Source organism: Nasonia vitripennis (assembly GCF_009193385.2).
Source record: "Nasonia vitripennis strain AsymCx chromosome 3 unlocalized genomic scaffold, Nvit_psr_1.1 chr3_random0010, whole genome shotgun sequence".
NCBI lineage: Eukaryota > Metazoa > Arthropoda > Insecta > Hymenoptera > Pteromalidae > Nasonia > Nasonia vitripennis.
Genome location: NW_022279630.1, coordinates 1,297,827 through 1,324,795, shown reverse-complemented (window position 1 = coordinate 1,324,795; position 26,969 = coordinate 1,297,827). Strand labels below are relative to the sequence as shown.

The following is a 26,969-nucleotide window of genomic DNA, read 5'->3' as shown; positions in this document are numbered from 1 at the left end:
GAATATATTAGAGGACACATTTAACAATAAGTACAAATTAGTCCAGATATATACCGATGAGCGGAATATGGGTATAGAGGGCGCTGAAAGCTGCCCAAATCGTGTTAAGCACCTTATATGCTCAGCCACGGCTAGATTAATTGCAATATCCCTATATTTCTTTCATAATTTATCGAAGGACATACTCAACAATAACTAAAAATTAGTCCCTATATGTACCGATGAGCGGAACATGGTATAAAGGGCGCTGAAAGCTGCCCAAGTCGTGTTAAGCACCTTATATGCTCAGCCACGGCCAGATCAATTGCAATATCGCTGTTTTTCTTTCTGAATTTATTAGAGGACACATTTAACAATAACTAAAAATTAGTGCCTATATGTACCGATGAGCGGAACATAGGTATAGAGGGCGCTGAAAGCTGCCCAAGTCGTGTTCAGCACCTTATATCTTCTGCCACGGCCAGGATAATTGCAATATCCCCGTTTTTCTTTCAGAATTTATTAGAGGGCACATTTAGCAATAGCTTAAAATTATTCCCGATATTTACTGATGAGCGAAACAAGGGTATAGAGGGCGCTGAAAGCTGCCCAAGTCGTGTTCAGCACCTTATATGCTCAGCCACGGCTAGATTAATTGCAATATCCCCGTTTTTCTTTCAGAATTTATTAGAGGGCACATTTAGCAATAACTTAAAATTATTCCCGATATTTACTGATGAGCGAAACAAGGGTATAGAGGGCGCTGAAAGCTGCCCAAGTCGTGTTCAGCACCTTATATGCTCAGCCACGGCTAGATTAATTACAATATCCCTATATTTCTTTAATAATTTATCGAAGGACATACTTAACAATAACTAAAAATTAGTCCCTATATGTACCGATGAGCGGAACATGGGTATAGAGGGCGCCGAAAGCTGCCCAAATCGTGTTAAGCACCTTATATCTTCAGCGACGGCTAGAATAATGCAATACTCCTGTTTTTCTTTTGGAATATATTAGAGGACACATTTAACAATAAGTACAAATTAGTCCCGATATATACCGATGAGCGGAATATGGGTATAGAGGGCGCTGTAAGCTGCCCGAATCGTGTTTTGGCACCTTATATCTTCTGTCACGGCCAGGGTAATTCAAATATCCCCGTTTTTCTTTCAGAATTTATTAGAGGGCACATTTCACAATAACTTAAAATTATTCCCGATATTTACTGATGAGCGATACAAGGGTATAGATGGCACTGAAAGCTGCCCAAGTCGTGTTAAGCACCTTATATGCTCAGGCACGGCTAGATTAATTGCAATATCCCTGTTTTTCTTTCAGAATTTATTAGAGGGCACATTTGACAATAAATTCAAATTATTCCCGATATTTACTGATGAGCGGAACAAGGGTATAGAGGGCGCTGAAAGCTCCTCAAGTTGTGTTAAGCACCTTATATGCTTAGCCACGGATAGATTATTTGCAATATCCCCGTTTTTCTTTCAGAATTTATTAGAGGGCACATTTGACAATAAACTCAAATTATTCCCGATATTTACTGATGAGCGGAACAAGGGTATAGAGGGCGCTGAAAGCTCCTCAAGTCGTGTTAAGCACCTTATATGCTTAGCCACGGATAGATTATTTGCAATATCCCCGTTTTTCTTTCAGAATTTATTAGAGGGCACATTTAGCAATAACTTAAAATTATTCCCGATATTTACTGATGAGCGAAACGAGGGTATAGAGGGCGCTGTAAGCTGCCCGAATCGTGTTAAGCACCTTATATGCTCAGCCACGGCTAGATTAATTGCAATATCCCTGTTTTTCTTTCAGAATTTATTAGAGGACACATTTAACAATAAGTACAAATTATTCCCGATATTTACTGATGAGCGAAACAAGGGTATAGAGGGCGCTGAAAGCTGCCCAAGTCGTGTTCAGCACATTATATGCTCAGCCACGGCTAGATTAATTGCAATATCCCTATATTTCTTTCATAATTTATCGAAGGACATACTTAACAATAACTAAAAATTAGTCCCTATATGTACCGATGAGCGGAACATAGGTATAGAGGGCGCTGAAAGCTTCCCAAATCGAGTTTAAGCAACTTATATCTTCAGCCACGGCTAGAATAATGCAATACCCCTGTTTTTCTTTTGGAATATATTAGAGGACACATTTAACAATAAGTACAAATTAGTCCAGATATATACCGATGAGCGGAATATGGGTATAGAGGGCGCTGAAAGCTGCCCAAATCGTGTTAAGCACCTTATATGCTCAGCCACGGCTAGATTAATTGCAATATCCCTATATTTCTTTCATAATTTATCGAAGGACATACTCAACAATAACTAAAAATTAGTCCCTATATGTACCGATGAGCGGAACATGGTATAAAGGGCGCTGAAAGCTGCCCAAGTCGTGTTAAGCACCTTATATGCTCAGCCACGGCCAGATCAATTGCAATATCGCTGTTTTTCTTTCTGAATTTATTAGAGGACACATTTAACAATAACTAAAAATTAGTGCCTATATGTACCGATGAGCGGAACATAGGTATAGAGGGCGCTGAAAGCTGCCCAAGTCGTGTTCAGCACCTTATATCTTCTGCCACGGCCAGGATAATTGCAATATCCCCGTTTTTCTTTCAGAATTTATTAGAGGGCACATTTAGCAATAACTTAAAATTATTCCCGATATTTACTGATGAGCGAAACAAGGGTATAGAGGGCGCTGAAAGCTGCCCAAGTCGTGTTCAGCACCTTATATGCTCAGCCACGGCTAGATTAATTGCAATATCCCCGTTTTTCTTTCAGAATTTATTAGAGGGCACATTTAGCAATAACTTAAAATTATTCCCGATATTTACTGATGAGCGAAACAAGGGTATAGAGGGCGCTGAAAGCTGCCCAAGTCGTGTTCAGCACCTTATATGCTCAGCCACGGCTAGATTAATTGCAATATCCCTGTTTTTCTTTCTGAATTTATTAGAGGACACATTTAACAATAACTTAAAATTAGTCCCGATATTTACTTAAGAGTGGAACATGGTATAGAGGGCGCTGAATCCTGCCCAAGTCGTGTTAAGCACCTTATATGCTCAGCCACGGCTAGATTAATTGCAATATCCCTGTTTTTCTTTCATAATTTATCGAAGGACATACTTAGCAATAACTAAAAATTAGTCCCGATATTTACTGAAGAATGGAACATGGTATAGAGGGCGCTGAAACCTGCCCGAATCGTGTCTTTGCACCTTATATCTTTTGCCACGTCTGGGATAATTGCAACATCCCCGTTTTTCTTTCAGAATTTATTAGAGGGCACATTTAGCAATAACTTAAAATTATTCCCGATATTTACGGATGAGCGAAACAAGGGTATAGAGGGCGCTTAATGCTGCCCAAATCATGTTTTCGCACCTTATATGCTCAGCCACGGCTAGATTATTTGCAATATCCCCGTTTTTCTTTCAGAATTTATTAGAGGGCACATTTAGCAATAACTTAAAATTATTTCCGATATTTACTGATGAGCGAAACAAGGGTATAGAGGGCGCTGTAAGCTGCCCGAATCGTGTTAAGCACCTTATATCTTCAGCCACGGCTAGAATAATGCAATACCCCTGTTTTTCTTTTGGAATATATTAGAGGACACATTTAACAATAAGTACAAATTATTCCCGATATTTACGGATGAGCGAAACAAGGGTATAGAGGGCGCTGAATGCTGACCAAATCATGTTTTCGCACCGTATATGCTCAGCCACGGCTAGATTAATTGCAATATCCCTATATTTCTTTCATAATTTACCGAAGGACATACATAACAATAACTAAAAATTAGTCCCGATATATTCCGATGAGCGGAACATGGGTATAGAAGGCGCTGAAAGCTGCCCAAGTCGTGTTAAGCACCTTATATGCTTAGCCACGGCTAGATTAATTGCAATATCCCTGTTTTTCTTTCTGAATTTATTAGAGGACACATTTAGCAATAACTTTAACTTAGTCCCGATATTTACTGAAGAGTGGAACAAGGTATAGAGGGCGCTGAAAGCTGCCCAAATCCTGTTAAGCACGTTATATGCTCAGCCACGGCTATATTAATTGCTATATCCCTATATTTCTTTAATAATTTATCGAAGGACATACTTAACAATAACTAAAAATTAGTCCCTATATGTACCGATGAGCGGAACATGAGTATAGAGGGCGCTGAAAGCTGCCCAAATCGAGTTTAAGCACCTTATATCTTCAGCGACGGCTAGAATAATGCAATACCCCTGTTTTTCTTTTGGAATATATTAGAGGACACATTTAACAATAAGTACAAATTAGTCCCGATATATACCGATGAGCGGAATATGGGTATAGAGGGCGCTGTAAGCTGCCCGAATCGTGTTTTGGCACCTTATATCTTCTGTCACGGCCAGGGTAATTCAAATATCCCCGTTTTTCTTTCAGAATTTATTAGAGGGCACATTTCACAATAACTTAAAATTATTCCCGATATTTACTGATGAGCGGAACAAGGGTATAGAGGGCGCTGAAAGCTCCTCAAGTCGTGTTAAGCACCTTATATGCTTAGCCACGGATAGATTATTTGCAATATCCCCGTTTTTCTTTCAGAATTTATTAGAGGGCACATTTAGCAATAACTTAAAATTATTCCCGATATTTACTGATGAGCGAAACGAGGGTATAGATGGCGCTGTAAGCTGCCCAAATCGTGTTTTCGCACCTTATAACTTCTGCCACAGCTAGATTTATTGCAATATCGCTGTTTTTCTTTCTGAATTTATTAGAGGACACATTTTACAATAACTTTAAATTAGTCCCGATATTTACTGAAGAGTGGAACATGGTTTAGGGGGCGCTGTAAGCTGCCCGAATCGTGTTTTGGCAACTTATATCTTCTGCCACAGCCAAGATCATTGCAATATCCCCGTTTTTCTTTCAGAATTTATTAGAGGACACATTTAGCAATAACTTAAAATTATTCCCGATATTTACTGATGAGCGAAACAAGGGTATAGAGGGCCCTGAAAGCTGCCCAAGTAGTGTTCAGCACCTTATATGCTCAGCCACGGCTAGATTAATTACAATATCCCTATATTTCTTTAATAATTTATCGAAGGACATACTTAACAATAACTAAAAATTAGTCCCTATATGTACCGATGAGCGGAACATGGGTATAGAGGGCGCCGAAAGCTGCCCAAATCGTGTTAAGCACCTTATATCTTCAGCGACGGCTAGAATAATGCAATACTCCTGTTTTTCTTTTGGAATATATTAGAGGACACATTTAACAATAAGTACAAATTAGTCCCGATATATACCGATGAGCGGAATATGGGTATAGAGGGCGCTGTAAGCTGCCCGAATCGTGTTTTGGCACCTTATATCTTCTGTCACGGCCAGGGTAATTCAAATATCCCCGTTTTTCTTTCAGAATTTATTAGAGGGCACATTTCACAATAACTTAAAATTATTCCCGATATTTACTGATGAGCGATACAAGGGTATAGATGGCACTGAAAGCTGCCCAAGTCGAGTTAAGCACCTTATATGCTCAGGCACGGCTAGATTAATTGCAATATCCCTGTTTTTCTTTCAGAATTTATTAGAGGGCACATTTGACAATAAATTCAAATTATTCCCGATATTTACTGATGAGCGGAACAAGGGTATAGAGGGCGCTGAAAGCTCCTCAAGTTGTGTTAAGCACCTTATATGCTTAGCCACGGATAGATTATTTGCAATATCCCCGTTTTTCTTTCAGAATTTATTAGAGGGCACATTTGACAATAAACTCAAATTATTCCCGATATTTACTGATGAGCGGAACAAGGGTATAGAGGGCGCTGAAAGCTCCTCAAGTCGTGTTAAGCACCTTATATGCTTAGCCACGGATAGATTATTTGCAATATCCCCGTTTTTCTTTCAGAATTTATTAGAGGGCACATTTAGCAATAACTTAAAATTATTCCCGATATTTACTGATGAGCGAAACGAGGGTATAGAGGGCGCTGTAAGCTGCCCGAATCGTGTTAAGCACCTTATATGCTCAGCCACGGCTAGATTAATTGCAATATCCCTGTTTTTCTTTCAGAATTTATTAGAGGACACATTTAACAATAAGTACAAATTATTCCCGATATTTACTGATGAGCGAACAAGGGTATAGAGGGCGCTGAAAGCTGCCCAAGTCGTGTTCAGCACATTATATGCTCAGCCACGGCTAGATTAATTGCAATATCCCTATATTTCTTTCATAATTTATCGAAGGACATACTTAACAATAACTAAAAATTAGTCCCTATATGTACCGATGAGCGGAACATAGGTATAGAGGGCGCTGAAAGCTTCCCAAATCGAGTTTAAGCAACTTATATCTTCAGCCACGGCTAGAATAATGCAATACCCCTGTTTTTCTTTTGGAATATATTAGAGGACACATTTACAATAAGTACAAATTAGTCCAGATATATACCGATGAGCGGAATATGGGTATAGAGGGCGCTGAAAGCTGCCCAAATCGTGTTAAGCACCTTATATGCTCAGCCACGGCTAGATTAATTGCAATATCCCTTATTTCTTTCATAATTTATCGAAGGACATACTCAACAATAACTAAAAATTAGTCCCTATATGTACCGATGAGCGGAACATGGTATAAAGGGCGCTGAAAGCTGCCCAAGTCGTGTTAAGCACCTTATATGCTCAGCCACGGCCAGATCAATTGCAATATCGCTGTTTTTCTTTCTGAATTTATTAGAGGACACATTTAACAATAACTAAAAATTAGTGCCTATATGTACCGATGAGCGGAACATAGGTATAGAGGGCGCTGAAAGCTGCCCAAGTCGTGTTCAGCACCTTATATCTTCTGCCACGGCCAGGATAATTGCAATATCCCGTTTTTCTTTCAGAATTTATTAGAGGGCACATTTAGCAATAACTTAAAATTATTCCCGATATTTACTGATGAGCGAAACAAGGGTATAGAGGGCGCTGAAAGCTGCCCAAGTCGTGTTCAGCACCTTATATGCTCAGCCACGGCTAGATTAATTGCAATATCCCGTTTTTCTTTCGAATTTATTAGAGGCACATTTAGCAATAACTTAAATTATTCCCGATATTTACTGATGAGGGAAACAAGGGTATAGAGGGCGCTGAAAGCTGCCCAAGTCGTGTTAGCACTTATATGCTCAGCCACGGCTAATTAATTGCAATATCCCTATATTTCTTTAATAATTTATCGAAGGACATACTTAACAATAACTAAAAATTAGTCCCTATATGTACCGATGAGCGGAACATGGTATAGAGGGCGCTGAAAGCTGCCCAAATCGTGTTAAGCACCTTATATCTTCAGCGACGGCTAGAATAATGCAATACCCTGTTTTTCTTTTGGAATATATTAGAGGACACATTTAACAATAAGTACAAATTAGTCCCGATATATACCGATGAGCGGAATATGGGTATAGAGGGCGCTGTAAGCTGCCCGAATCGTGTTTTGGCACCTTATATCTTCTGTCACGGCCAGGGTAATTCAAATATCCCCGTTTTTCTTTCAGAATTTATTAGAGGGCACATTTCACAATAACTTAAAATTATTCCCGATATTTACTGATGAGCGGAACAAGGGTATAGAGGGCGCTGAAAGCTCCTCAAGTCGTGTTAAGCACCTTATATGCTTAGCCACGGATAGATTATTTGCAATATCCCGTTTTTCTTTCAGAATTTATTAGAGGGCACATTTACAATAACTTAAATTATTCCCGATATTTACTGATGAGCGAAACGAGGGTATAGAGGCGCTGTAAGCTGCCCAATCGTGTTTTCGCACCTTATAACTTCTGCCACAGCTAGATTTATTGCAATATCGCTGTTTTTCTTTCTGAATTTATTAGAGGACACATTTTACAATAACTTTAAATTAGTCCCGATATTTACTGAAGAGTGGAACATGGTTTAGGGGCGCTGTAAGCTGCCCGAATCGTGTTTGGCAACTTATATCTCTGCCACAGCCAAGATCATTGCAATATCCCGTTTTTCTTTCAGAATTTATTAGAGGACACATTTAGCAATAACTTAAAATTATTCCCGATATTTACTGATGAGCGAAACAAGGGTATAGAGGGCCTGAAAGCTGCCCAAGTAGTGTTCAGCACCTTATATGCTCAGCCACGGCTAGATTAATTACAATATCCCTATATTTCTTTAATAATTTATCGAAGGACATACTTAACAATAACTAAAAATTAGTCCCTATATGTACCGATGAGCGGAACATGGGTATAGAGGGCGCCGAAAGCTGCCCAAATCGTGTTAAGCACCTTATATCTTCAGCGACGGCTAGAATAATGCAATACTCCTGTTTTTCTTTTGGAATATATTAGAGGACACATTTAACAATAAGTACAAATTAGTCCCGATATATACCGATGAGCGGAATATGGGTATAGAGGGCGCTGTAAGCTGCCCGAATCGTGTTTTGGCACCTTATATCTTCTGTCACGGCCAGGGTAATTCAAATATCCCCGTTTTTCTTTCAGAATTTATTAGAGGGCACATTTCACAATAACTTAAAATTATTCCCGATATTTACTGATGAGCGATACAAGGGTATAGATGGCACTGAAAGCTGCCCAAGTCGAGTTAAGCACCTTATATGCTCAGGCACGGCTAGATTAATTGCAATATCCCTGTTTTTCTTTCAGAATTTATTAGAGGGCACATTTGACAATAAATTCAAATTATTCCCGATATTTACTGATGAGCGGAACAAGGGTATAGAGGGCGCTGAAAGCTCCTCAAGTTGTGTTAAGCACCTTATATGCTTAGCCACGGATAGATTATTTGCAATATCCCCGTTTTTCTTTCAGAATTTATTAGAGGGCACATTTGACAATAAACTCAAATTATTCCCGATATTTACTGATGAGCGGAACAAGGGTATAGAGGGCGCTGAAAGCTCCTCAAGTCGTGTTAAGCACCTTATATGCTTAGCCACGGATAGATTATTTGCAATATCCCCGTTTTTCTTTCAGAATTTATTAGAGGGCACATTTAGCAATAACTTAAAATTATTCCCGATATTTACTGATGAGCGAAACGAGGGTATAGAGGGCGCTGTAAGCTGCCCGAATCGTGTTAAGCACCTTATATGCTCAGCCACGGCTAGATTAATTGCAATATCCCTGTTTTTCTTTCAGAATTTATTAGAGGACACATTTAACAATAAGTACAAATTATTCCCGATATTTACTGATGAGCGAAACAAGGGTATAGAGGGCGCTGAAAGCTGCCCAAGTCGTGTTCAGCACATTATATGCTCAGCCACGGCTAGATTAATTGCAATATCCCTATATTTCTTTCATAATTTATCGAAGGACATACTTAACAATAACTAAAAATTAGTCCCTATATGTACCGATGAGCGGAACATAGGTATAGAGGGCGCTGAAAGCTTCCCAAATCGAGTTTAAGCAACTTATATCTTCAGCCACGGCTAGAATAATGCAATACCCCTGTTTTTCTTTTGGAATATATTAGAGGACACATTTGACAATAAGTACAAATTAGTCCAGATATATACCGATGAGCGGAATATGGGTATAGAGGGCGCTGAAAGCTGCCCAAATCGTGTTAAGCACCTTATATGCTCAGCCACGGCTAGATTAATTGCAATATCCCTATATTTCTTTCATAATTTATCGAAGGACATACTCAACAATAACTAAAAATTAGTCCCTATATGTACCGATGAGCGGAACATGGTATAAAGGGCGCTGAAAGCTGCCCAAGTCGTGTTAAGCACCTTATATGCTCAGCCACGGCCAGATCAATTGCAATATCGCTGTTTTTCTTTCTGAATTTATTAGAGGACACATTTAACAATAACTAAAAATTAGTGCCTATATGTACCGATGAGCGGAACATAGGTATAGAGGGCGCTGAAAGCTGCCCAAGTCGTGTTCAGCACCTTATATCTTCTGCCACGGCCAGGATAATTGCAATATCCCCGTTTTTCTTTCAGAATTTATTAGAGGGCACATTTAGCAATAACTTAAAATTATTCCCGATATTTACTGATGAGCGAAACAAGGGTATAGAGGGCGCTGAAAGCTGCCCAAGTCGTGTTCAGCACCTTATATGCTCAGCCACGGCTAGATTAATTGCAATATCCCCGTTTTTCTTTCAGAATTTATTAGAGGGCACATTTAGCAATAACTTAAAATTATTCCCGATATTTACTGATGAGCGAAACAAGGGTATAGAGGGCGCTGAAAGCTGCCCAAGTCGTGTTAAGCACCTTATATGCTCAGCCACGGCCAGATCAATTGCAATATCGCTGTTTTTCTTTCTGAATTTATTAGAGGACACATTTAACAATAACTAAAAATTAGTGCCTATATGTACCGATGAGCGGAACATAGGTATAGAGGGCGCTGAAAGCTGCCCAAGTCGTGTTCAGCACCTTATATCTTCTGCCACGGCCAGGATAATTGCAATATCCCGTTTTTCTTTCAGAATTTATTAGAGGGCACATTTAGCAATAGCTTAAAATTATTCCCGATATTTACTGATGAGCGAAACAAGGGTATAGAGGGCGCTGAAAGCTGCCCAAGTCGTGTTCAGCACCTTATATGCTCAGCCACGGCTAGATTAATTGCAATATCCCCGTTTTTCTTTCAGAATTTATTAGAGGGCACATTTAGCAATAACTTAAAATTATTCCCGATATTTACTGATGAGCGAAACAAGGGTATAGAGGGCGCTGAAAGCTGCCCAAGTCGTGTTCAGCACCTTATATGCTCAGCCACGGCTAGATTAATTACAATATCCCTATATTTCTTTAATAATTTATCGAAGGACATACTTAACAATAACTAAAAATTAGTCCCTATATGTACCGATGAGCGGAACATGGGTATAGAGGGCGCCGAAAGCTGCCCAAATCGTGTTAAGCACCTTATATTTCAGCGACGGCTAGAATAATGCAATACTCCTGTTTTTCTTTTGGAATATATTAGAGGACACATTTAACAATAAGTACAAATTAGTCCCGATATATACCGATGAGCGGAATATGGGTATAGAGGGCGCTGTAAGCTGCCCGAATCGTGTTTTGGCACCTTATATCTTCTGTCACGGCCAGGGTAATTCAAATATCCCCGTTTTTCTTTCAGAATTTATTAGAGGGCACATTTCACAATAACTTAAAATTATTCCCGATATTTACTGATGAGCGATACAAGGGTATAGATGGCACTGAAAGCTGCCCAAGTCGTGTTAAGCACCTTATATGCTCAGGCACGGCTAGATTAATTGCAATATCCCTGTTTTTCTTTCAGAATTTATTAGAGGGCACATTTGACAATAAATTCAAATTATTCCCGATATTTACTGATGAGCGGAACAAGGGTATAGAGGGCGCTGAAAGCTCCTCAAGTTGTGTTAAGCACCTTATATGCTTAGCCACGGATAGATTATTTGCAATATCCCCGTTTTTCTTTCAGAATTTATTAGAGGGCACATTTGACAATAAACTCAAATTATTCCCGATATTTACTGATGAGCGGAACAAGGGTATAGAGGGCGCTGAAAGCTCCTCAAGTCGTGTTAAGCACCTTATATGCTTAGCCACGGATAGATTATTTGCAATATCCCCGTTTTTCTTTCAGAATTTATTAGAGGGCACATTTAGCAATAACTTAAAATTATTCCCGATATTTACTGATGAGCGAAACGAGGGTATAGAGGGCGCTGTAAGCTGCCCGAATCGTGTTAAGCACCTTATATGCTCAGCCACGGCTAGATTAATTGCAATATCCCTGTTTTTCTTTCAGAATTTATTAGAGGACACATTTAACAATAAGTACAAATTATTCCCGATATTTACTGATGAGCGAAACAAGGGTATAGAGGGCGCTGAAAGCTGCCCAAGTCGTGTTCAGCACATTATATGCTCAGCCACGGCTAGATTAATTGCAATATCCCTATATTTCTTTCATAATTTATCGAAGGACATACTTAACAATAACTAAAAATTAGTCCCTATATGTACCGATGAGCGGAACATAGGTATAGAGGGCGCTGAAAGCTTCCCAAATCGAGTTTAAGCAACTTATATCTTCAGCCACGGCTAGAATAATGCAATACCCCTGTTTTTCTTTTGGAATATATTAGAGGACACATTTAACAATAAGTACAAATTAGTCCAGATATATACCGATGAGCGGAATATGGGTATAGAGGGCGCTGAAAGCTGCCCAAATCGTGTTAAGCACCTTATATGCTCAGCCACGGCTAGATTAATTGCAATATCCCTATATTTCTTTCATAATTTATCGAAGGACATACTCAACAATAACTAAAAATTAGTCCCTATATGTACCGATGAGCGGAACATGGTATAAAGGGCGCTGAAAGCTGCCCAAGTCGTGTTAAGCACCTTATATGCTCAGCCACGGCCAGATCAATTGCAATATCGCTGTTTTTCTTTCTGAATTTATTAGAGGACACATTTAACAATAACTAAAAATTAGTGCCTATATGTACCGATGAGCGGAACATAGGTATAGAGGGCGCTGAAAGCTGCCCAAGTCGTGTTCAGCACCTTATATCTTCTGCCACGGCCAGGATAATTGCAATATCCCCGTTTTTCTTTCAGAATTTATTAGAGGGCACATTTAGCAATAACTTAAAATTATTCCCGATATTTACTGATGAGCGAAACAAGGGTATAGAGGGCGCTGAAAGCTGCCCAAGTCGTGTTCAGCACCTTATATGCTCAGCCACGGCTAGATTAATTGCAATATCCCCGTTTTTCTTTCAGAATTTATTAGAGGGCACATTTAGCAATAACTTAAAATTATTCCCGATATTTACTGATGAGCGAAACAAGGGTATAGAGGGCGCTGAAAGCTGCCCAAGTCGTGTTCAGCACCTTATATGCTCAGCCACGGCTAGATTAATTGCAATATCCCTGTTTTTCTTTCTGAATTTATTAGAGGACACATTTAACAATAACTTAAAATTAGTCCCGATATTTACTTAAGAGTGGAACATGGTATAGAGGGCGCTGAATCCTGCCCAAGTCGTGTTAAGCACCTTATATGCTCAGCCACGGCTAGATTAATTGCAATATCCCTGTTTTTCTTTCATAATTTATCGAAGGACATACTTAGCAATAACTAAAAATTAGTCCCGATATTTACTGAAGAATGGAACATGGTATAGAGGGCGCTGAAACCTGCCCGAATCGTGTCTTTGCACCTTATATCTTTTGCCACGTCTGGGATAATTGCAACATCCCCGTTTTTCTTTCAGAATTTATTAGAGGGCACATTTAGCAATAACTTAAAATTATTCCCGATATTTACGGATGAGCGAAACAAGGGTATAGAGGGCGCTTAATGCTGCCCAAATCATGTTTTCGCACCTTATATGCTCAGCCACGGCTAGATTATTTGCAATATCCCCGTTTTTCTTTCAGAATTTATTAGAGGGCACATTTAGCAATAACTTAAAATTATTTCCGATATTTACTGATGAGCGAAACAAGGGTATAGAGGGCGCTGTAAGCTGCCCGAATCGTGTTAAGCACCTTATATCTTCAGCCACGGCTAGAATAATGCAATACCCCTGTTTTTCTTTTGGAATATATTAGAGGACACATTTAACAATAAGTACAAATTATTCCCGATATTTACGGATGAGCGAAACAAGGGTATAGAGGGCGCTGAATGCTGACCAAATCATGTTTTCGCACCGTATATGCTCAGCCACGGCTAGATTAATTGCAATATCCCTATATTTCTTTCATAATTTACCGAAGGACATACATAACAATAACTAAAAATTAGTCCCGATATATTCCGATGAGCGGAACATGGGTATAGAAGGCGCTGAAAGCTGCCCAAGTCGTGTTAAGCACCTTATATGCTTAGCCACGGCTAGATTAATTGCAATATCCCTGTTTTTCTTTCTGAATTTATTAGAGGACACATTTAGCAATAACTTTAACTTAGTCCCGATATTTACTGAAGAGTGGAACAAGGTATAGAGGGCGCTGAAAGCTGCCCAAATCCTGTTAAGCACGTTATATGCTCAGCCACGGCTATATTAATTGCTATATCCCTATATTTCTTTAATAATTTATCGAAGGACATACTTAACAATAACTAAAAATTAGTCCCTATATGTACCGATGAGCGGAACATGAGTATAGAGGGCGCTGAAAGCTGCCCAAATCGAGTTTAAGCACCTTATATCTTCAGCGACGGCTAGAATAATGCAATACCCCTGTTTTTCTTTTGGAATATATTAGAGGACACATTTAACAATAAGTACAAATTAGTCCCGATATATACCGATGAGCGGAATATGGGTATAGAGGGCGCTGTAAGCTGCCCGAATCGTGTTTTGGCACCTTATATCTTCTGTCACGGCCAGGGTAATTCAAATATCCCCGTTTTTCTTTCAGAATTTATTAGAGGGCACATTTCACAATAACTTAAAATTATTCCCGATATTTACTGATGAGCGGAACAAGGGTATAGAGGGCGCTGAAAGCTCCTCAAGTCGTGTTAAGCACCTTATATGCTTAGCCACGGATAGATTATTTGCAATATCCCCATTTTTCTTTCAGAATTTATTAGAGGGCACATTTAGCAATAACTTAAAATTATTTCCGATATTTACTGATGAGCGAAACGAGGGTATAGATGGCGCTGTAAGCTGCCCAAATCGTGTTTTCGCACCTTATAACTTCTGCCACAGCTAGATTTATTGCAATATCGCTGTTTTTCTTTCTGAATTTATTAGAGGACACATTTTACAATAACTTTAAATTAGTCCCGATATTTACTGAAGAGTGGAACATGGTTTAGGGGGCGCTGTAAGCTGCCCGAATCGTGTTTTGGCAACTTATATCTTCTGCCACAGCCAAGATCATTGCAATATCCCTGTTTTTCTTTCATAATTTATCGAAGGACATACTTAGCAATAACTAAAAATTATTCCCGATATTTACTGATGAGCGAAACAAGGGTATAGAGGGCGCTGAAAGTTGCCCAAGTCGTGTTAAGCACCTTATATGCTCAGCCACGGCTAGATTAATTGCAATATCCCTGTTTTTCTTTCAGAATTTATTAGAGGGCACATTTAACAATAAATTCAAATTAGTCCCGATATTTACTGATGAGCGAAACAAGGGTATAGAGGGCAGTGAAAGCTGCCCAAGTCGTGTTAAGCACCTTATATGCTCAGCCACGGCTAGATTAATTGCAATATCCCTGTTTTTCTTTCAGAATTTATTAGAGGACACATTTAACAATAACTTTAAATTAGTTCCGAAATTTATTGAAGAGTGGAACATGGTATAGGGGGCGCTGTAAGCTGCCCGAATCGTGTTTTGGCACCTTATATCTTCTGCCACGTCCAAGATAATTGCAATATCCCTGTTTTTCTTTCTGAATTTATCGAAGGACACACTGAATAATAAAGAAACATCGCTAAAAGCTAATCGCTTTCCTTTTCACAAAAGGCACTCGTCGATATTTAAAGGTTCGCCAATGAATACACACATACACATGCCCATACAAACACACACGCTCGCGCGCATACACACACATAAAGTATGCAGATATTCACATATTGATAAACTGTAATGGGGTAAGACTTCAACTTGGGGTCAAATGTCTAACGGCTAATCATGTACTAATTGTAATAAGATTATTGTCTCAGCAAGCTGCCAACGAGCGCCGAAACGAGCGAGAACGAGAATCGGAGAAAATTCCGCCGATATTAACGACAAAATACGGAAATGGAATGTAAATTCGGAGGCACGTCAACAGAAGATGTAGAAGAGTTTATCAGATTAGTGGAAGGTTGCAGGAAACTAGCTCGTCCAAGGATTTCAGAGGAAGAATTGTTAGACGCGTTATCACACACCACCTCTTTACTATCAGGAAGAGCATTGAAATGGGCTAGGGTTGAACGTCCGAAATGGCACACGTGAAAAGATTTCTGCGAGGAAGCCAGAGCAACGTACGGCATGACAGACGAAGAGCGCTCACAACTAATTGTGGAGGCGAGTTCACGTATGCAGGGACCACACGAAGACGTAAACGATTACTACGTTAGCATGGTCATGATATTCAACCGTATGCCGGATGCCCTACCAGTTCGACAACAACTGGATATTTTATATCAAAATATAAATCCAGAGTTAAAATTTATTTTCGGTCGAATGGAATTCGAAACTCTAAACGAATTCAAGAGTAAAGTTGTGAGTGCCGAGAAACGGACGAGAGCAAAATCACGTTACAAGCCACCCCCTACTCCGAAGAAATCTATGCTACCAGGAGCGGCTTATAATCCACAGGAGAAAGCAAAGAATAAAAATCAGCCGGCGATAGCAGCTATCTGTCCAACGGATGCAAAGGAGCCACCCTTCAGGTTCAAGACTTAGGTCAACAACAATTACCCTTCAATAGCAAAGAAGGATAACTACGGCCGTCAGAACCAAAAAGGGTCCAATAGATCTACCCAGGGTAAGAAGAAAACCTTTGCGAAAAATCAGCAGACGAAGTCCACAGTGCCGACAGATGTGAAAAATAAGTCCGACTCCAAGGATGCCAATAAACCGTCTGGAAATTCGAGTGACTCAGCAAACAAGGAAAAAAGAGAACTAGCTTGCTGGACTTGTAAGTCACCGGGCTTTACGAAGAGGACGTGTCCCAATTGTGCGGGAAAAGCCAAAGGGGAACAGTAAGCGAGATCCGTACTGACCCCGAGGTTAATTCAGGGATCTCGGCATCACAGTCGACTGAACAACTAAATCCGACTGCAATAGCACACTGTGCAGCGACCAGTAGTAACGCTGTTTTATCCGACCAGCGCTGGTGGCTGCAGGTGCAGGTAGGTGAATTCAGGGTCAGGGCCCTTTACGACCCAGGAGCCACTCAAACTTGCATCGGGGCTACGTCCGTACAACTAGCCAGTGCATGCAACGCAGAAATAAAACCATGTGACGGAATAGTCGCCTGCATGGCGGACGGTAAAACCTCAATGGTGACTGGAACAGTCGACTTGCCCTTCACGATCGGTGGACAAACCAGGACGCTTACTACGCTAGTAGTACCTGACTTACGTGAAGGATGCAATTTAGGCGCTGACTTCGTTCTACAATTCGACGCCAGGCTTAACCCTCGTGAACGAACGTTAACGGTTGAAAATTCAACCGAAGTCATAAACGCCTGTGAAGCGGTAACAGACGGAACCACTCGTCCAGTCTTAGCTTCGATTGGCCTGCAGGATTTGCATGAAGGCCAGAAACGGATGTTAGAAGAATTACTCGATCGGTTAATTCCTAAAGATGATGGGCCGCTCGGCTTTACGAACTTGGTGGAGTTCGATCTAGAGGTAGAGACATGTCGTCCGATCAAGCAGAAATTCTATCCGGTTTCTAAGAAACTCGAAGAAATGCTCTTTTCTCAAGTAAGAGAGTTACTAGCAGCAGATATCATCGAGCCTTCGTTCAGCGACTGGGCTAGTCCCGTCGTGATGGTGAAAAAGGGGAACAGTGGAAAGCGTCGATTGTGCATCGACTTCCGCAAATTAAATAAAGTTTCCAAAGTAAGCGCTTACCCCCTACCTTTCATGGATACTATCTTGAGTAAGCTTCAATGTGCTCGTTACATATCTACGATAGATTTGAGCAACGCTTACCATCAGATAAAAATAAAAAAGGAAAGTCGACCGTATACAGCATTCAAGGTCCCGGGAATGGGGTTGTTCCAATGGAAACGTCTCCCGTTCGGCTTAGCTGGTGCTCCTGCCTGCTGGTCAGATGGGCAGTCGCAACTTCTCGCGTCCATGGGAAACAGTTGCTGGTGACGTAATGGGTCCGCTACCAAAGTCCACTCACGGTTATGAATATTTACTGGTGTTTCAAGACATGTATCCCAGGTGGGTAGAATGCATACCTATACGAAAGGCCAACGCTCAGACCATCATTAAAAACTTGAATGAACGGGTTTTTCTACGGTTCGGAACGCCAAAAGTCTTCTTTTCCGACAACGGAACAGAGTTCCGAAATAAGGCTATGGATAAATTCCTAGAGGAACGGGGAGTACACCATACGTACGCACCACCGTATCACCCTCAGCCTAACACCGTAGAACGTGCGAACCGCACGATTAAAACGCTGATCCGCGAATATATCGAGGGTCATCATAAAAACTGGGACGAACATATAGCAGAGTTCGCATTCAGTATGAACACGGCTACACAAGACTCACTCCAGACTTCTCCGGCGATGTTGAATTTTGGTAGACAGCCGAGCCACCCCAAATCTCTGCTTCGACAAGAGGAGATTGAAGCTATAGCCAACGAAGATCAGATCGCTATATCTGAATGGAAGGCTAGGATGGAGAAGCTGAGAGAACTCCAAGAAGCGGCTAACGATAACGCTCAAGAAGAGCAAGCGCGCCAGGCCAAATATTTCAACAGTCGACACCGAAACGTGGAGTACTCAGTAGGCGACGAAGTCTGGAAGAAGAAGAGAGTACTGTCATCAGCAGCGGAGGGAGTGTCAGCTAAATTAGCTCCACCGTTTATCGGCCCCTTCAAAATCAGCCGTATACTGAGCCCAGGTATTTACGAACTAGTTGATCGAAATGGAACGGTTGATGGACCGACTGCTGTCGAATATTTGAAAAAGTATCACAATAGAGAAGAAAACGACGGTGAGCCTGTCGCAGCAGCAGACGGCTGTGAAGTTACTGATCAAGTAGACGACATCAGGACTACGTCCGTCAACAATGAAGAAACTGAAGAAGCGAATGAATCTAACGCAAGTAGCGAGCGACCGAAAAAGCGAGGTAGGCCGAGGAAAACGCGGTTACTTGTAAAACGCAAAACACTACCGGCGAAGATTGTAAACCCGACAAACACCGTAAGCGTGGAGGTAGACAAAGCGAAACGCGGAAGACCGAAAGGTTCGAAAAATAAACCGCGTGACGTTCCGAATAGGTTGTCTCCTAGGAAAACGCGAGCGCAAAAGGCGGCGGGTACGGTTGACAATTAAAATCATGCGATTAGGGAGCTTCATTCTTCTGTATACCATCCCATTCTCCACTCATAATTCCCTTCTTCCCACATAGACGGCTGAACGCAAGATGGACGACATCAGGGAGTTAGCAGAGGAGATTGTGCAACAAATCGTCGAAGAGTCGATGAGTCACACGGTCGACGACACGCCAGCAGTACCGGCCAACGTCCATTCGGATTAGAGGTGGGAAGCGAACTGCTCAACCGGTCGATCTTTGCTATCCCGGAATCACCGACCGAGATCGAACTGAGGAAGCAAGCTATGCTGAAAGAACTGCAGGTGATAGAAGACGCACAGTTCGCTCAGGCTCTAGTCAGAAGGCAGCAAGCGAGAAACCGAGCGACGCAGCTCAGAACCGAGCTGATCACTGCGCTGGAAGAAGCCATCGCTATTGGGTCGGAAATTAAGGAAAAGTATGGCCACCGTCCGGATTTACCTAAGGGAGACACAACCCTAGTAGAAACCGTGGCATTTCTAAATGCCAAATGCAAAGCGAAGCCGCAACCATTGCCAGCGCCACCGGTTGTCCCGAAGACGGCTCCAACAGCCGTAAGGCCAGATTCGACCAGCCATCAGCCCGACACGACGTCGAAAACCACGGCCGCTCCAGCAGCAACAGCCGTAAAGAAACGGCCGACTCTAACCAACGAACAGTTAAACAAAGAGTTCGACCGTAACCGTGAATTAAAGCGTCGAGCGAAAAATAGGCTGCCGACTTACACCGAACCTGGACCGCAATACCCCATTTGCGGATACCGAGGTATTGCTCGATTGGACGAGTGCCCCAATTTCAACGTCCATGGAATGGACTTAACGTACGGCGACAAGTACAAGAAGAAGTAGAAGAAGAAGCTCAGGCTAACGGCCGAACCACTTCATTTACTCCTGTACCTTACCTCAATCCCGTGCAATGAAGCATTTTGTTTTTTCTTATTTCTCTTCTTTCTCTCTTAATGTTTTTTTTTAGAGGCAAAAGACTGCCGTACTGGCCAACGGCCGTATGTAAAAAGAGAGGCGAGAGACTAAAAATGAACTTTTTTTTTTTTACTTCTTTCATTATATGTATTATCTAATTAATGATGATAATAAAAAGTCAAGTTTTCCTTGTAAAAATTGATATTTATTACAAGTTCTTATTACCCAGTTAGACATGACTGAGTGCGAGCTGGTACACCTGGCAGGGTACACAGCGTCTGAGGGAGGGTGTTGTGACGGCCGAGTGCACGTTAAATGTCTAACGGCTAATCATGTACTAATTGTAATAAGATTATTGTTTCAGCAAACTACCAACGAGCGCCGAAACGAGCGAGAACGAGAAACGAGGCAAGATAGAGACAGAGATAGTGAGAGCATAGGTAGCGCGGTTGCCGCCTGGCCGCACAGCGTTGGCGAGATATGACAACGATGTGCCGACGGCCGGGAGAATCGCGACTAGAGTTAGTCTCGCTGTGCTATCCACACGAGTAGCTCGCGCTACTATATACGCGGATTTGTTGTGAGTCCTGCGAGCATCTCGAGAGCGAACGATATTCGTCCGTGCGTTACCGACGAGTTGCTGCGACGCCCGTCCGAACTGTTACATCTCCACGTCCGAGACTGGACCACGTCCGTTGCGTCAAGTACTACTGCCACTACCGAGTTGTAAGTACTTGCACTCTCACTCTCTCACGTCGACAGGGTAATATCTCTCGTCTCTCTTTATCGTTCGTCGAAGTGTGCGGCGTTTGCACCTCCGTGTATAGTTACAATTGAATATACATTTCCTTATCTAAACTTTTCGTGTGTTATTTCCTACGACCCGACCTACGCCACCTCCGCTGGCTTGTGTAAAAACACGTGCATGATCTGAGTCGGCCGAGTCGTGCCTTCTGCACGCCCGACGTTAATTTACAATAAACAGGGCCCTTCTGGCCCTGGTTATAACACGGCAGGAAAGTATTAACCTAGTGTTATAGTATGTATTTAAATCCAGCAATGCAACATATAGCAGGCAAGTTTAGCCTGTTTTTTTAGAAGGAATAATGCTTGGGCTATAAATTCAGTTGATTTTATTTTTTGAATTTTAAATGTTATCTAGTATATAAATATGAATAATTCAATAATTGTAATTAATATGATTTTATAAAGTGTTTCATTATTCATCTCGTTGTATCGTATCATTAATAAAATGGTTACTTTAAAATCAAAGAATTGTTGTATTCGAATTCAATTATTCATTCACATATTATTTATTTATAATTCAAACCATAAAGGCTTGTGATCACTGTAAATACTTTCAAAAATGTTAACATTTAAAGGAATATTACTAAAGCACAAATCAATTGTCGTATAGTAATCTGTTGTTACAGAGTCTTCTGATATTGTTAATTTTAAGCCATGATTTGACATAATATTTATTATATTTTTTGTTTCACTGTCATGAATATTCCTAACATTAATATTAAAATCTCCTATAAAAATAATACCTGATGTATTTTGTTTTTTAATTTCTTCGAAAATATTTATTAAATTCATTGTAGAATGTGTTCGAACGTTTTATTATGACGAGCGAGGAAGGTTGATCGGCAGACCAATGATAATTGAAGATCGCTCGTTGCCCGGCGAACCAAATATGCGAAAAAGAGGGAGAGGCTTACGAGAAGTCATTGCGTGCGGTCGAATACATTTTAGTGTTTTTAAATTGTAGTTAATAAAACATCATCATTACAAAACAAAGTTTTCTGGCGTATCATTTTACATTAATATTGAAAAAATCAAGTTCATTTATATTTTCAATTCAAAACTATTAGGTTTACAAAAAAAACATGGATACCTTTTTGTATCCTTTTCACATGCAGAATCAGCCAGTATTTTTTTATTCACTTATGTCTTTTAACAACAAAGTTCAAATTTTGACCAAATTGCCGTGATGTAAGCTACTCAAAATTCATATTTATTGAATCATATTCCACATAATACATTAAAAAGTTATATTTTTACTATATTTAATATTATAACATCCAAATATCCAATTAATCAAGGCCGGATAATTTCGAGTAACTCGAAAATTTCGATCTACTCGAGTTTTTTGAGTAACTCGGAAAACTCGAGTAGATCGAAAAATTCGAGTAGCTTGATAAGTTCGGGTACTCAATTTTTTCGAGTACTCGAACGTACGACTCGAACTCGAAAAAAAAACTCGACTCGACATGACTCCATTTTACTCGCACACCACTCTGTGCTAACTGCAATTGAACAATTACCGCCTGAAAATAAACGAGATGAATCGAGCACACCTAGACAAGTTACACGAGACCAGCCGGCGTCAAAAAACAAGAACCAGCCAAATCAACAGTTACCTCCATCTCTGAGGGATAAGAAGGGTAAACCGACCAAGTCCCTAAATACGTCAAATGAAGACCCTTGACTAATTAAATATAATTTATATATAAATCTCAAAGATCTCTATTAAATTAATTCGTAAAAAAATACTCAAATAGTAAACCACAAAAAAAGAGTGGTTGGTCGGCATCTTGGCTCAAAACTGTCTGAGTCGGAACCGTCGGAGGAGGCCGTCGCAGGTCCTCTCCTAGTTAAGTCACGGCATTGTCGACGCTTGTCGCACTCATTAGCGTTATGAGTCTAAAGTGCAACGTCGGCTCTGTACGTGCGCTTGGTACCAGGGAAGGGAAAAGTGTTTATGACTACAGAATTTTAGATCATTTAATATTTTACTGGCCCTGAATTCTGCAGTCACTTTTTACGTAAGGAAGTTTAAGGATGTTTTAGAGTTGGATTTATAATTGATTTCAAAGCGAAACTTCGTCACGTAACAGGCAGTGCTTCCACACAGAGGTGGTGGGAAGGCCTCCGCCTACTGGGCCTACTTGACTGTAGACGATAATAAATGTAAAATTATATAGAAATTTATAGACCTAAATATAATATACGATACAATCATTTTTTAAGCCTGATTGACTAAAGTCTTTCAGAGATATTTAACATCACACCAAAACCATGCCCGTATTTTAAAACGATGTAGTGGATCGAGATTTAAAAAGAGTTGCAGTTGTTACGAGAATAGAATTCTCATAAAATTTTGGCCCGATTGGTCGAAAATTGTGTGAAAAATCGTGCATCTCATAAATTTTTCAAATTTGTTATTTCACCATCGCAAAGTTTTTTTTTTTATAAGAAAGCAAAAATATCGAAAAAAGCAAATTTTTACAGTTGTCTTAATATTAAAATATGACTTTGTTTTATTTGTGTCAACAATTATATTACAAATATTTATCTTGCAATAATTTTGCAAATTTCAGCACTTCTATCTTATGGGTTCAAATAATACATTGACCCGATTTCGAGTATTAAAAATTGATCGAATGGAACCACGAGAGTTACTTGTTATGGATGATAAAATAGAATATACTCAATACGAAATAAGGGATCTTGTAAAAATGATTGATATGGGAAATAGGAACCGAGTAAATCAACGAGGTGTTGCTAGTGGAGTTACTAAAATAGTTTCATCATTTGGTATAATTGGTAAGATATAATAACAATATTGAACATAACGTATACCTACCTATATCATGTGATCTTTTCCCTCACTTTTCACTGATACTTTCGCATTATTACCTAAAATTATTTCAAAATTAAGTTATATTGTTAGAAACAGATTCTTCTCTCTTGACTTCATTCATCTGTTTTTTGCTCTACTAAAAATACTCACGTAAGTACTCATGTAAGAACTTGCATGAGTGTATTTAGGTGATTAGCTGGCTTCTGGTGTGTGGCTTAATTATTTTGAGAAAAAATAAAGCGATTTAACTCGCTGTTCCCAGGGTTAGGCCAGTTAGCCTGCTTGTGGTTTGGTAGGGGTGGTTTCTAGGGGTTAAGCGGGTTAGGGGTAGGTATTTAGGTTATTAGCTGGCTTATGGTGTGTGGCTTTATTATTTTAAGAAAATATTAAGCGATTTAACTCGCTGTTCCCAGGGTTAGGCTAGTTAGCCTGCTTGTGGTTTGGTAGGGGTGGCTTCTAGGGGTCGCATGGGTTTAGGGGAAGGTGTTACAATAATTTCCGCACCTGTAGCTTAAACTTGGTGCTTTTTTAAAGAGTTTAAAAAAAATCATGGCTCTACGATTAAAAATGACGCGTGGCTCGAATTTTGTCCATTTTCTCCCACTGTGCGCCGCCTTGATACGACGTTGTAGGAGTCGGACATTGCACAACCGAGCGCCGAAATCGGAGCGAGTGCTCTGACCTCTGTGTCAGCACTCCTCGTGCGCGTGAAAGACGACTGCAAGGCGTACGCGTCGATCCGGCTGATTGGACTACCGCGATCTTTCTCATCTCAATTTCATAACTGCGTGAATCTGTACCGAGGCTTTAGAAACCCCGCCGATCCACGCAGTACCTTTTTGCGTAGTGACCTACTCCCTGGCGGTTACGACTGATTCTAAGGTGAAGCGGCGGTGTTTGCTGATGTTAGTGTTTGGAGCGTGCTAAATCCGTCCAACACCTTGGGAGCGTGCTAAATCCGTCCCTCGGCATAGCATACACCGCAGAGCGTCTATTCGCTGTAACAAAGAAAATATTATACAGCATGTTGATTCTGTCCCGGAGAGACGTCGTAACGTGCTTAATATGCATTAATTGTACCGGCAGCCGTTAACACTTTTTCCTTGAAGAATGTTATTTTAATAACATAAAATATAAAATATTTTTAAAATGTCAACTTTTATATAATTGCAAATTTAAATCATAAATAATTTATTTCAAATTTACTTATTTACAATGTGCATGTTGAACTGAGCGAAGTGACCATTGCTAGTTTAAATTAAAATTGCATAAATTCACTTACATTAAATATACAGAATCAACACTTTTAATAAAAATAAGCACTAACGAATTCACATTCCTACCCAATAATTATAAATAACTATAAATATGATGAAAATTTTGAAATATCCATGTGACTATTTTAAGAATCTGATTTGTTTCTTATTCAAAAATTATAGTACGTAGAAAACTAATGTTTATTCCAAACATCAGTTGAAAGGTGTTTATACAATTTATCTATTTGGTGTTACAATAAATAGTATGATTTTCATTTTCATCTAAACAGCCTATTAATTTTATAATCATTTATTACTTACGTTCAAAATAGTGATTTAAATGCACTATTTTACACTTATACAATGTTGTATTAACGAAGTTTGCAATATCTAAAATGTATTGCGACGAGGCATATAGCCCACTTACAGTGAGCTTATACCTTATACACATGTGACTCGTACGCAGTCACATACACCGACGTGACAGTCGAGGCGGCAGGAGCCGCGCGCTAAGTAACGAATAAAGGGGGGAATTATGAGAGTCGCATGAGCGAGAAAGAGAGACACGCGCAGAGAAAGAGAGAGAGAGAGAGAGAGAGAGAGAGAGAGCCAAGCGACAGGAAAGCCGAAGACGGCTAGAGACACCCGAATGGGAAGGGGAACTGAGGAGCGCAAGTCAAGAGACACGAGCGAAAAGTCGCTCTCTTCCAAATCAGCCATCAGCCGGGCCGGTCGGATCAGCCATCCGCCGGCGAGCCAAAGAGGTGAGCGTCGCCAAGGAGCCACTCACCCACGTCACCTTCCACGCCTTTCCTGCGGGGAAGCCAATCGACTGACACGACGAGCTGCGAAGCAGCCCGCACCTGCGATATTCACAGCGGCAACCATGAGCCGCAAGAGCCATCATCAACGTAGAGCTCGAGGAGAGAAGAAGACGGCGCACACGCAAAGGGGTCGCCGACCGCCATCCCCGACGCACCATCACCCGCAGCGCACCACCGTCAAGGGCCGCCTGCGTTACAACCGTGAGTTCGATAATTGTACTGCGACGGCAGAGACGCTGCTGTCGCAGTACAATTATTCTCTCTCTCTCTCTCTCTCTCTCTCTCTCTCTCTCTCTCTCTCTCTCTCTCTCTCGCGAACTTGCGTCGCAACAGCGACTAGCTTAGGGATTTAGAGAATATCGACCCGCGGCGGATGAATCCGGAATCGAATGCTCGAAGCGTGTCGACTGTCACCGAAAGTGCCAGCGCGTTCGCGACGTTCAAATGTAAGATTAGCGCAATAGCGCAAGTACTGTTCTCTCTTTTGAATAAATTCAGCGACAGGCGAAACTAGCCCGCATTTATTGTTAACACCGTAAATGCTGTGTTGGATTACTGTGTTGTGCATGCTTGCCCCCTTTCTTTCCCTTTCAGGGCAAAATCGAAGCTCCGAGGACCTTGCCACTCTCCACGGTCCGGCCCGCAGAAGCCGCCAAAAAGCTGACTAGTCGAGCAGAAGCAGCGGTCTCTCAGAATCTCTTGTCCACGCGGTAACCTCTGGTGCACCACAAGCTCCAGCTTGGAGGAGCGTTCCCTTTTCTTCGGGAAGTTAGAACTCCCCCAGTGCATAAGCCCAGGTTTTCACGTCACAGTATTAATTAAAAAATTCATTTCTACAATAGAGCGAGGCCGCAGACATCTTGTAGCTAATATTATTGCGCCTAATCACGATTTTAGACACCATATAAAATTTGTATTTCCTTACAACAGTAATATTCAACTGAGTCTGCATAGAATTACAACGGAGCAAGCATCAGAGAGCGAGGTAACCATTGCTAGTTTTATAATACTATGCAGTATATAACAATGCTCATTACCGCATAATGATACTATAACACTATAAATTATAAAATTCTTAGTATTAAATTTACTGTAGAAATATAATAATTTCATCTGCTTTCAATATTTTACGAATATGAGGTAAATATGTGTTGAAAAATTCAAAAAACAATTTTTTTTTTAATTTTGAGTTGAAATAATGAT

At 40.6% G+C, this 26,969-nt stretch overlaps 1 protein-coding gene across 12 annotated transcripts in view; it reads left to right on the top strand.

The window, feature by feature from the left end:
• Window positions 1-26,969, top strand: part of LOC100677985 (polyphosphoinositide phosphatase) — a 489,206-nt gene that overhangs the window by 66,593 nt on the left and 395,644 nt on the right. For all 12 annotated transcript variants that reach the window (XR_004345259.1, XR_004345258.1, XM_031927127.2 and 9 more), the window contains one exon: window positions 23,424-23,649. Coding sequence is in view for 10 of the 12 variants with exons in the window: in XM_031927127.2 (XP_031782987.1) it covers window positions 23,424-23,649 (226 nt within the window). In the remaining 2 variants the exon portion in view is untranslated. The remainder of the gene's footprint in view (window positions 1-23,423; window positions 23,650-26,969) is intronic.